Source organism: Trichoderma reesei, assembly GCF_000167675.1.
Source record: "Trichoderma reesei QM6a unplaced genomic scaffold TRIREscaffold_3, whole genome shotgun sequence".
NCBI lineage: Eukaryota > Fungi > Ascomycota > Sordariomycetes > Hypocreales > Hypocreaceae > Trichoderma > Trichoderma reesei.
In genome coordinates this window covers 504,472-516,960 of record NW_006711150.1, presented here as the reverse complement: position 1 = coordinate 516,960, position 12,489 = coordinate 504,472, and the positions used below count along the sequence as shown (strand labels likewise).

The window sequence follows — 12,489 nt, the reverse complement described above, 5'->3', positions numbered from 1 at the left end:
GCTCAGCAAAATGTCTTCTCTTTCCGAGCTATATTTCTGATCTGTGTCCTGTGAAGAGCCTGCAAGGCACGATCGCTTCCTACTGTCAACTTGTCTAAATTGGAAGCTCTATGGACTCACTCATAGAATTCGCTATGGTCTGCAAACGGCGATGAACAAACTGCTTATTCTGGGCTTGATTTGATGCTTGATGATCTACATCGACCGTGATAACATTCTCCATCTTATAGGCATCACTTAAGCGAAGCAAAGTTGTTCCACCAACCCTCCAAAGTGAGATGTAACAACCCCGGGTTCGCCTCAATCTTGTCCTTTGCAGCAACCAGCTCTTCGACATCCCAATTCGCCCACAGGAAACGCCCACTGAGAAAGTCCGACTCAGGGCCCGCAAGCCAAACCGCAAAGTTGGCCATGAGCTCCGGGGAATCTTGAGGCGGCAAGTGCGGCATATTGGCCTTGTCAGCCATGTCGCTCTTCACGATTCCAGGACTCACGTTGAAGGCCTTGATGTTTGGATTCTCAGCCTGCAGAAACTCCACCACGGAAGCAGCCGCCAGCTTGGAGGAGACGTAGCCGCTCATGGGACCGGCGGCCGGACCCATGTGAGCTGCGCCGGTGTTGACGCCGACAAAGACGGGCTTTCCTCGCACGGGCTGAGACTGGTTGAGGAAATATTTTCCCAGAAGATAAGTACCCAGCACGTTGATCTCATGTCCCTTCCACCACTCGCTCGTTTCGCTGGAAGCTAGTGGTCCGGGTTCCGGGAGGTATCCTGCGTTGGCTACCAGGATGTCGAGGAAGCTGACTTTGTTGATCTGCTGGAAGAGATCCTTGACCTGGTCTTCCTTGGACAGGTCGGTCTGTATGGGGTGAAAGTTTGTGTTCGGATATTGTTTCACGAGCTCTAATGTGTCAGGCCCAGGAGTCCTAGTTGTCGAAGTTCAGACGCTGACCTTTTGTTCAACCTCCTTGAGGAGACTTAGACGTCTTCCGATGAGAAAGATGTGGTCCGCTTTGGCCTTTGCAAAGGCTTCGACAGTGGCTGCTCCAATTGCAGTTCCGCCACCGGTGACGAGGACGGTTTTGCCTGCTGCTGAGAGACGCTCCTGTGTTGGGTCGACTGCCGACGTGGGTTCATGGTGGTACCTTGCCGTAGGTGTTGGGAAGCTCATCGTGATTAGTTCTATTCCGTATCTATTCTGATGGTGAGGAAGCCTTATGGGAGGAGCCTTGCTATAGGTATCTGTTGGGTTGTGGAACTCAACACTATGTCCAAGGTGGACTGGGTATCACTTTTATATCGTTGAGGGTGTCTCCATCTACCCATCTTGTTGATGACTGAACCCCATATACCGAACGTCAACGTCAATTCCCGTCCTTCGTCCTCCGAGTACAGTACAGATTCGACCCATTTGTCAGCCCCCTTTTCCGATCTATGGCTCATCCGCGACTCAAGTTGACATCAACCGATACCCCCCAGCTGCTCCACATTGTCAACGACCTGATCACCAACATGTTGTGCACAGCTGATTTCAAATCTTGAGCATTCCCCACTTGCGAAGTAAATTGGAACATTCGTCTGTGCGAAATAAGGAATTCGGTTAGTGAAACCCCCGTATGAAGTCTTCGGATGACTTTATGAGGCCAGCCTCATCCCGCGAGTGTGTGGGAGAACTTACCGTTTTCTGGGCTAATATGATTGGCCGGCTTCAACCGACGGTAACAATCCGCGAACTTATTAGCAAGCATCAAGATAGCTTCGGAAAAAGAAACCAGACTATTACCGATGGCATTGCTGGAGTCGTACCGATTGGATCCCTCGAGAATGTATTGCATCATCCTTCCATCTCGAAAACGCCCCTTTGACTCCTATCTTCGTCACCGTCTATTATTGCTACGGAGGTAAGTACCATTCTGCCTCAAAAACCGACTGCGTCCTGGAGGTAGTCTCGACGGCGGAAACCCCAGAATCATGCCATTACACGGAACGATACGAATGTATATAGGACGAGAAGTTGCCGATGAAAGGTTATATAAAGATCCTGAATACTCGAGAAGAAAGGCACTCAGATATTTGATGTTCCCTCCCTAGACACCACGCGATACATACGGTGAGACACAGCACCGTTAACCGCCGGGTTCCATACAAAGCATATTACACTTGTGTATATAGCGCAATACTACTGTAAAACTAAAGAAGCGGCGGAAGTTTTCTGATATTTCATGTATGCGACGTCTATAACCACAACTTCCCTCTCCTCTTTTAGCCAATAAACATGTCTTCATCACCCGTGTCTGCGACCTCCTTGAACCCTAGAGCGGCGAGCTGCTTCTTCCACCGCTGCTGAGACCTCATATCCTAATCTGCCGTTAGAGAACCGTGCTAATAGAATACCGCAGATATAACAGACCTCTTCAATTGTATCTTGAATCATGTAGCGCGTTACTTCTACATTGTTCTTCTGCCCGAGTCGGATTGCACGTGCGATCGCTTGACTCTCAACCCCTGGGTTCCACTGTGGCTCGACAATGAAAATGCGATTCGCGCAGGTTAGATTCAGGCTTGAAGTACTGTAATTAGCATATCTGTATGGACTCGAGCCAGGAAGGAAGCCGGCTGGCTGTTGACGTACCCAACGCCACCAGTGCCCGTCGTCATGATAAGTACCGGTGTATCTTCTGACTCGAACTCCACGAGCTTTTTCTGCCGCTCTTTAAGAGAGCAGTTGCCATCAATCCCAACATACGGGACTTGAGCTTCAGTCAGATACCTTGATAACAGCTGTAGCGTTCGAGTCCAGCTCGAAAATATGATACTGTGCATGTCAGAACCCCATTCACTCGTCAGCGTCACAGGTATTCTCACCTCTTAGTCTTCCGCAAATCAACTTTGACGTCCTCAATCAACGCCTTCATCTTTGTCGCATGGCCATTGTTGCTGAAGTACGTAGCTTCATCGCCACTGTACGTCGTCCAGCCATCCTCGGTCGTTGCCTGCCTCACTCTGGTACATAGGGGACAATGCCGTGCCTCACCTCTTTCACCCCTACTATTCGACTGCTCCATGCATTCGAAACATAGAATATGAGAACACTGCTCGTGAAATCCATCACTTAATTGACTAGAGCCAAGGACGGGCATTCGTTGCTTGCATCCATCGCAGGAGATCTCGCTACTTTGGCCCAATTCGGAGACGACGGCTTTGCATTGCGCCCGGTAATTGCGACGATGCCAGGAGAAAGGCTGCTGAAACGTTCCGTGGTTGCACAGGAGACGCATTTGTAGATGGGCCTGGAAGAGGCCGAACTTGGAGCTCTTTTCGACCTCGCCAACTTGATAGCGTATCATTCGGTACAAGATGTTCTTCGTATTCTCGTACTGCTCACGTTCTTCTGGTGAAAACTCCAGCTTACGTAGCCGCTCTTGTAGCTGCGGCAGATGAACGATGTCTTTTGTTCGGCGCAGGCAGAGCGCTTCAATGAGCATGATGAGTCGGTTCTTGACCACAGTCGAATCTTCCATGTTCTGCTCGAAAGGCAACTCGATCCATCTCCGAAAGGTGGCTGGGTCAGAAAAAGGATGGACACGGATGAATGTGAAGAGTGTGCCAATGTCGGCGAGCTTGTTTTGGATAGGTGTCCCCGTCAGACACCATCGCGAATTGGCAGCAAGTTTGTCACAGGCGCGATAGTTTGATGTACCTCGACGGCGAATTATGTGTGCTGTATGGCTGTTATCATGATGCGAAACCAAACGTGGTTGTCGACGGCTTACCTTCGTCGAGCACAACTCTGTACCAGTCTATAGAGTGAAGGAGAGATGGCCTTGACTTGTTCAAAAACTCGACAGTGAGGGTGTCGTAGGTGGTTACGACAATATCGGCGTTTGCGACTCTCTCAAGACTTCTTGGCCGGTCGGAACCGTGATATTTGATGACGTCCAGCCCCTCTCTCAAGTAGCTGTGGAGGAGTTTAGCAGAGAGGTCAGGGATTGGGAGAGCATGCCTACTTTTGTATCTCTTTGATCCAGTTGAGTACGAGGACTAAGTCAAGTCAGTGTTCTTAGTCTCAGTCCACAACCAGGGCAAACCGGAACAACGAACGCGCAGATGGAACGATAATAAGGGTAGCTCGCGACCGCTTGACTGGTCCCTCAGACTTTGGGCTGATTTCCTGTAGAGCCCATGTGCTTCCATCTTCGAGCATCTTCATGATGAGTGCAAGTATCGATAGGGACTTGCCCATGCCCATTTCATCGGCCAGAATCCCACCACCGCTTTCGTCTGGCTGGATATTGTTCGTGACCTCTTCCCTGGTGATTCGATGACGATATCTATCATATTTCAGTCAGTCACTGCATTAGCATCTTGTTGTAGAGAGCATACACTTTGCCACCGTCTTCCGGCTCGATCGCCTCCCACAGCCGAAATTTGTCATTGATGTGGCCGGTCTCTCTCTCCATCATGAAGCCTAGCGCTTCTTCTTGATGCCTATCTACAAGTCAGCATGTGTGGAATGGACACTTGGTCAAAGAATATCAGGGGACCTACTTCAAAAGCTTTTGAGTAACCCCATCTCCTCCGGCCACTGCCTCGAGGTGTCGTGAACGGTCAAGCGACCTGTATACCTCTTCGACCATCTTTCGCAGCCGTTCCTCCCGGTTCCTTCTACTGATTAACCCGTCGCCAGCCGAGTGGTTCAATGGTTGTATAAGCTGAGGCTCAACACCACCTATCCTGAGCTGAAGGAAATGCGGATTGTCGTATACAGTGCCGTTTCTCACATAGTTTGGCTTCTGCAACCACAGCTTGCCGTCGGACAAAGTGTCGCCAACTTCGGTTGCAGCCCGCTGTGGACCGTAGACATATATCTCAACCTGGATTATGGCGTCTGCGGCCTTGCTGGCGCGGGCAACGATGTCTAAAAGCTCGGAAGTAGTTGCCCTAGGCTCAAATTCGAGATATGGCTTGTCCAACAACAAAGAAAGCACCTTTGCTTCCGCGGATCGCAGATATCCAAACTCTTTATCAGTACCCGGGAAGCGCAGAACGACGTGGTTGTCTAGTCTCTCAATGCTGAAGCGTTCATATGCAACCTCACTGTCTTTGAGCTTGGCGTGAACAGCTTGCATATCGCCAATGAGTTTGACGTCGATGCGATGTAGCTGATGCCAACGTGTCAGACATCAGACCTAAGCAAAGGACACAGAGAACGCGGTTACCCACCATTCCAAAGCAAACGGTATCATTTTCGCCTACAGGAGGAGTCGTTTCAGGTCCCGAGCTGGATCCCGGTGTAAGGGACGATGAATGCGAAACTTCTTGAGCTGATGACGGCATCAACTGGGAAAAGTCAGAATCGGACACGAACAAGCCCTCTTCGAAGTCAAGAGAAGTGCCGGTCAAGTCGTAATTCAGCTCAGTCGCATTTAGCGATGTCATCGGGCCAGCAGCACTCATATCCGACAGGATGTTTGCAAAAGGGTCATGGAAAGGGTCGGTATGCTGCATGAAAGGGACATCACTGGAGGCAATTCAGTAAGTATCTCGTGTAATTACGCTGAATCTTCGTACCTGAGCGGATTGATGTGATTTGGCCCAAGGTATTGACTCTGCCTCGGGCCGTACATTCCCTCGTAGTCCTGCATTAGCCCGGGGTCGTAGACCTGCTCATTTTCCACGCTGAAGGAGCTGCTGCTGGGGGTGACGCTCCACGATTCATCTTCCAGCTCCCTGACCGGATCAAAGCGTCGCTTCAAAGGGTTGGCCATTGAACTACGGGGGTAGGAATGGTTTAAGGACTCCCAAAACGACAACTAGGTAGTGTTGTATTTGGACCACCCACTTGTTCGCCGGTGCAAAAGATATAACATTATCTTTACCTATATTATCATGTTTTACAGGCTCAAACGGCGTTGTTATGGATCATAAATCTTGCACCAGGGCCTTGCGAGGCGGAAAGACCATGTAACTACATGTAGGCGGACGCATTCCTCACCGAAGAATGAGGCTGAAGCGAATTGACGTGACTTGACTGGCGGAATGCCCTGGTAAGGCAATCAATAAACACACGCTCGCTTACCTACTTTCTGACAAAGGGCAACTGTGAACTCTCTTCTTCTATGGAAGACTAGCTAAAGAGAAAGAGAAGGAAAACAAACAAACGGCTACAAACGCATCACGGGCCTAAGGCCTGTGGTGTTGTGGGGTGGTCCTGAGTCATCAAGGTGGGGACCACTCAACACTTTCTACCACCATTTTCTCTTGCAACGACGAATCGCATTCGCCCAGCTTGCTGCGGGTGGCTTAGATGCCCCTTGCGTACACGTAACCTGCAAGATTGATGCCAACTGGCATCAAAACCGCCACTCGGATCCCCGCCGTGAAGCAGGCAGACACTGTTTGGGCCGCAAGGTTGATTTGATATTGGGAATATTTGCCTTGCGTTGAGGTTATTTGTACGGTAAAAGTACGCGCAATGAGATAGTAAAGGCGGAAGGGCTGATGCTTGCTGCAGCTGACACAAAATCCTTGTACGACGGCGGTGGCTTATTCGGTTGCGGCTGCAGGCGTTGTTGACATGAGCCACGGAGCAAACGGCCCTTTCTGGGGGGTCGAAGATAATAGAGTAGGCTTCATCTTCTTCATGGCCAAGAAAAGCCATTTGATATCATTCAGTCCCAATACGACCATGAGTGCGCGAGCCGGGCCAAAACGACGGCGATCTGATGCCGACCAAAAGAAGAAGAGGCCTAAGCGGTTGCACAAAAGGTCTCACCATGGCTCACAAGGGCCGTGTTGTCAAGTATGCACACTCATGCTGTCTTATGAGGGGCTGCGGCACCTGAATTCGCCAAAAGGTTTTCTCCATCAGACTCGGACAGACTGCGTGACTTCTGCGGATGAAGGCTGCAGAATGTGCAGATTGCTCGTATTCGCTGTTTGCAAAGAGCATAACAATGATTGGGTCGACGAAGACCGTCTCTTACTTCGGAATTTCAGAGACTTTCATTCCATATCTCCGGCTAAAAGGGACCTGCCTGGAATCTACAATCTTGAAGGTTGTTTCGAGTCCAAGCCAACAACAACAATTGTCACAGTACAATTGTTCGCTGATACAAGTCAGTGTCCTCCCAGCCACCTGTATCTTGCTCTACCGGCTAACGAGATGTAGATGATCCTATAGCCGATATTGTATGTCAGCGACCACTTCGTAGAGATGTCCAAAGCGACGAGGTGTTTGCTGCGGCGAAAGGCCTCATCAACGAATGCATGCACCCAACAAATCCCCACAAACACTGCCAATTTTCTCGTGACACCGTCCTTCCCCTTCGAATTCTCGACCTCGGGAAACCAGAAGATTCTTGTTCAAGGGTCAAATTGAAAGTCAACGAGACAGACACACACGCTCCATACCTGGCCCTTAGCTATTGTTGGGGAAAGCCGCTCGGCTCCAGGAAGCCGCTGCAACTACGGAAGAGCAATCTCCAAAGACTTGTCAAAGGCATCAAAATACGCAAACTTCAACAATCTATACAGGATGCCATCTGTGCCACTCGCAAACTTGGTTATCGATACCTGTGGGTTGATGCTCTTTGCATCATTCAAGACTGCGATGCCGACAAAGGAACAGAGATAGGCCGCATGGCATCCATCTACAAGAATGCTTCCATCACAATTGCGGCATCTACATCAGAAAATGCGGCACATGGGTTTCTTTCGGGGGAGATGAAGCCTTACTGCCCGGACTATGCTGTTTCCATCCCCATGGCTAACGGTACGACTGGCACTGTATTTGTTTCATCAGGACTGTATGAACTCGATCATCCCCTTGACAAGAGAGGATGGACACTACAAGAGTTCATGCTGTCATCGAGGATGTTGATATTCTCTGATTACGAGCTTCTATGGCAGTGCAAAGAAGTCGATCTTCGCAGCGTTTCTGCAGCAGGGCTCGAATATCTACAGCCCCTGGAAACTCTTCCGTGGACGGTCTTCGAAAACGAAGACGCAGAACCTTTTTACGGTGATCTTGACTCCGACAAGCTCTATCTCTGGAAGACCATCGTACAACAATACACGGATCGCCAACTCAGCTACACCAGCGACAAGCTTAATGCTATCATGGGAATAACCTCTGAGCTACAAATACTGTGGCGCGACGTAAATATTTACGGTCACTGGAAAAGATGGTTCATCCAGCTCCTTGTCTGGTATAAGCCAGACCTCAAGAGAGAAGAACAGCGACACCTTGAGAGGGCTCCTAGCTGGTCGTGGGCATCTATGGATGGCGCGATCCGGTATGAAGGAATGCTTGCTACTGAAGATGCCAGATTGAAGTCATTGACTGTGCAAGCTGCAGAGCTATCCTGTCGCATGCTTAAAGAAAGCGAGGTAGCAGATGGAAAGGCTGCGACGATATCAAAGCTACCAGATCTCATCGATCCAATGACTGAGCTTCCGCAGAAGGAGTTTAATGGTGGGTTGGTGGAGTATCTTTTGCTGGGAACGACAAAATCATCTATAGGCAGTGAAGAAGGGGTTGGTCTGCTTGTGATGAAATGCGGTACAGGAGTCTACCAAAGGCTCGGATTCGTCAAATTCCAAGATATGACGATGTGGGAAGGCGTGCAGCGAAGAGATATAACATTAGACGGGCGAATCAACAAGTTTTCAGCCGTTAGGAAGCAAAAACCGTAGGTGGGAAAACAAGACGAATAGGAACATCACTTCCATCATAGCTAGGTATATACTACTAGTAGTAGGTAAGATAAAATGGCCTCTACCTACCAGACCCCATTGCCCTATGTGCACGGCTCTTCTGATGCCTTTTACAGTCGCTAGACCTTGCAAAAGCCTTGCCGCAACTCGGGCACTTGTACGGCCTCTCCCCAAGATGGCTGTATTCGTGCCCAATCAGCGTACTCTTGCGAGTGAACATCTTATTGCACATACTACACCGGAAAGTCCTCTTGGAGTTTCTCGGGCGCATAGGCTCAAAGACAGAAGGTTCCTTGATCTGCTCGGGATGATAGATGCGCACATGCTTCTGCTGGTCCTTTTCGTTGCGAAATCCGACGGGGGCGGCATTGCACCGCAGAGGACAATGAAAGGCCCGGTCGTGGCGGCTGTCGTGGGCTTCGCGGTCGTCTATTTTGTCGTATCCCACGTAGAAAAACCTACATAGGAGGCGCTTGCACTTGAAGAGATTCGGGCCATAGTAATCCTCTATGGTATCCTCATGGTAGGCCTCCATCTGCGGGTTGAAGCGTTCCAAAAAGGTCCTGTTCCCTAGAAGGGCTTGATCAACGCATTTGATTCCAACGGTGTTGCGAACTTCATATTCGCCCTTTTGATGGGTGTAGATATGATTCCACAGATTGCAAAGATTGTCATAGAATGGTAGGCGAGAGAACCTAGTGAGTGCGGTCGGCATTTGGCTCTCAATGTCCTGGTGTTGGCTCTTCGCCATATCAGCGCCATGTTTGTTCATGAACTCCTGTAGCGCAGCACCAAACATGGTGCCGTACTTCTGTCCATATCCTGTGTCGTAGAAGAGGTCGCTGCACATTTCAATTACGGTGCTGATGTGGCTGTGCCATTGAGAACATGCATAATCTTGGAATGAGAACCAGCCGAGCTTCACTTTCTCTCGCCGCTCTTCGTCGTCGTAGTGATTCGATTCAGTCAGCAGGCACAAATATCTCAGGCAGATAACTGCAAGTTCACAGTAGACTGCCTGGTCGTTGATATACCGGTTCTGGATGATGTACCTGCGTGTTGTCAGCTTCAATGTTTGGTCGGATACACAGTTTGTCCTTCGCTCACCTTCGCGCTGTGGAATGAACAATCCTAAAATGCCCACCATCAAGGACTTGAACCAGTGATCCAAGATACTTATTAGCATCCTGTCGAAGCATTCTGTTGTCGAAATCGACCTTTTGCTGGTCTGGATTATATGATAAGATAGACTGCATCTCGTGCCATCTCAATGGACGTTTTGCGCAGACCAGCCAGCCTAAAAGCTGTTTGGCCATGTCCCAATGAGCCTGCCCCTCTGTCAGGCTCAACAACTCGGCTCTGACTATGCCCAGCAGCTTCTCGTATCTAGCCAAAACGTCAGTAACTATTTATATTGAAGACAGTGGTTCTGATCCTGAAGGACGCATGTGGGATTACATTTGTGAAAGCTCCTTGGGAGCCATATCCTCTTTCATCTTCTCTTTCAACTTTTCTTTAGTCGGCTGCTGCAGGAGATACTCAATGGCCAGGTGGGCATAAAGAAACATTTCTGCAGGATTCATCAGCATTCGGCACTATTGCTGGGCTCAAAACTTACCTTCGCTTCTGTGGCAGACGCTGCTCTCAATCTGGTCTTTGTCGCTTTCGGAAAGGTTGAACCCGATTCGTGTTGCGTGCCCCTTAGAAAAGTCCACAAGTCTCTTCTTCACGTAGAACTTGATGTCTTCCGCATTGTCCGTCGCCTTGAGCTGCACACGAGCATCGCCATCTGGCATGAAACCATCTCTCGTCAGCTCCGCTATCGGTTGGCTCATGAACAACAGCCTCAATTGGCTCTCCTGGGTGTCTTTGTTCCGCTTTGTAACCTGTCCCAGAAAGTATTTCGCCATCTCGCGCACTTCGCTAGTCTCGCATTCATCTATACCATCAATGATGATATATTGTCGGGTATTGTATTCAACAAAGGCCTCGATGAGGTAGTGGGCTGTTTGCGTGTCTGATAGACTTGGGTTTCCTGTCGACTGAGCTTTGTCGATGCAAAAGGGCAAAAGCTCCTCGTTTGCATCGACCATCTGGTGCAGAATACCTCTCAAAATATCCAGATGAGTGCGGTGCTCCGAATCTTCTTCTTGGCAATAGAAATGGTATATCTTGGCTCCTGGAGGAACCCCGTAGATTTCCTTTGTCCTCAGTTCGCCCAACTCATCGATCAGCAAGGACGCCAAGATTGTTTTGCCTGAAGCTCACGATTAACAAGAGCTGTTCGGTTCGTTTAAGGAGAGCTGCTTACCAAAGCCCCGACTGGCTTGAAGCCAAAGGGCAGACTCCGGCGGCTGTTCTTCTTTCATCCAATGGCTGACGTTTCTGTATCTTTTGAACAGCCAACGGCCAGTACCGGGACATATTCGTGTGTCCTGGAATTTCCTGTGGAGCGAGTCCGTCTTCTTCGAGGCAGAGATCCAAGCCAGAACTCTTCTTTTTGCTTGTTCTTTCCTCTCCTTCTCGCTCTCTTCGAAGTTCTCTCGATATCTTCTGAGATTAATCATGTAATTTGAGAAATCGTCCGCAATGCGCTCCCTGTCTCGATCACTCCCCGAGCAAGCCTGTTCCGTTGTGCTGTCGGAATCCATATCTGGTGTTGCTGAGCCGCTCCGGAACGATGAACCGGATTTTCGAATGAACTCGTCATGCTTTTCTAGCGCACCAAGCAGATGATCAATAGTGACATTCAATTCTCTCCAGGCGGACTTGTAGATCTTCTGAAAGACTATAGCGTAGCTCAGTCAATGCCGTAAATGATATACGAGGGATGGTCGGTCTTACGGTTCTTTCGGGGAGAGAAAACATGGAGCCTGTATGCTAGCTGATGGAAGGTAATAATATCCTGATAGATATGTAGCAGGCAGGGTACCGTCTCCGACAATGTGCTGAAAAGGCCTACATATTCGTAGAATCGTGGCAGTTGCTTCCCGATCTTCTTGTATGCTTCGAGCAAATTGTCAATCTCTCTGTCCGTAAGGTTCGTTATCTGTGCAATAAACGGCAGCGGTGTCAGCTTCTACACGATGAGATCAAAAGTTGCTCGACTGGCACATAGAGTACCTCCAGGAGAAAGCGAAGCGGGCCCCAAATGCAGGCCATGATCTTCGGAACGTCCTCGAACTTGAGGGCGATTAGGACCTTCTCAAAATGTTCCATGCCGGTGAGAAAGGGGTCTATCCGTTTCATGTTGATCATGTTCTGCTTCAGGTGCCGTGTTGACTGGATTTGATGAATGCAATGTTGTACATCGTCAGATGTTGTCAACTGAAACAATTCATATTCTTTCTCATTGGGCTCTACGGCCCCGGCCAGGAATTCGTCCGCAATGGCAAGCAACTTTGAAGCATCCATAGCGGCCATTGCAAGGCAAAAAAAAGTATCGGCGGCAGTATCAAAGGTGCGACCCCGACTCCAGTTGACACAGCAATGCTGAAAACATATGATGGAGAACAATAATGTTTCTGATCAAGATTGGGCACGAATGCGCCGAGGCTGAAGGCGCAGCAGCTAGGCAGCCGCTGGACAAGCACATGAAGCTGCCTCGCATGTCCAACACCACCGAAACTGCATGCACCTCGCCTCAGCCTCCATTGTTTGGACAGGCCTGAAGCTGCTCATCTTGTCATCTTCATCAGCACTGGGCACTGATAAACTCTTCTCGTAGGGAAAGTTGATGAGGAGAAGGACCTCATCACGTATAGGTACTT

The 12,489-nt window shown here is 49.5% G+C and overlaps 4 protein-coding genes across 4 annotated transcripts; 1 reads left to right on the top strand and 3 right to left on the bottom strand.

The window, feature by feature from the left end:
• Positions 1-233: 233 nt before the first annotated feature.
• On the bottom strand, positions 234-1,172 carry TRIREDRAFT_2570 (uncharacterized protein; the record flags this gene model as incomplete). The annotated part of the gene is made up of 2 exons (XM_006962424.1): positions 234-860; positions 954-1,172. 2 exons carry the CDS (start codon positions 1,170-1,172, stop codon positions 234-236), a joined length of 846 nt encoding a protein of 281 aa, XP_006962486.1.
• Positions 1,173-2,263: 1,091 nt separating this feature from the next.
• Positions 2,264-5,166, bottom strand: TRIREDRAFT_56682 (uncharacterized protein; the record flags this gene model as incomplete). The annotated part of the gene is made up of 9 exons (XM_006962596.1): positions 2,264-2,359; positions 2,412-2,562; positions 2,634-2,816; positions 2,867-3,722; positions 3,775-3,959; positions 4,009-4,042; positions 4,103-4,332; positions 4,385-4,489; positions 4,550-5,166. Coding segments are annotated over 9 exons (2,457 nt in total), but the record flags the coding sequence as incomplete, so codon positions are not given.
• A 2,002-nt stretch (positions 5,167-7,168) lies between these two features.
• On the top strand, positions 7,169-8,380 carry TRIREDRAFT_38274 (uncharacterized protein; the record flags this gene model as incomplete). Its single annotated transcript, XM_006962484.1, has 1 exon — positions 7,169-8,380. A coding segment is annotated over one exon (1,212 nt), but the record flags the coding sequence as incomplete, so codon positions are not given.
• A 400-nt stretch (positions 8,381-8,780) lies between these two features.
• TRIREDRAFT_120363 (uncharacterized protein) lies at positions 8,781-12,142 on the bottom strand (the record flags this gene model as incomplete). Its single annotated transcript, XM_006962595.1, has 8 exons — positions 8,781-9,771; positions 9,827-10,105; positions 10,178-10,289; positions 10,338-10,976; positions 11,031-11,499; positions 11,564-11,599; positions 11,682-11,768; positions 11,843-12,142. 8 exons carry the CDS (start codon positions 12,140-12,142, stop codon positions 8,781-8,783), a joined length of 2,913 nt encoding a protein of 970 aa, XP_006962657.1.
• Between the last annotated feature and the right edge of the window lie 347 nt (positions 12,143-12,489).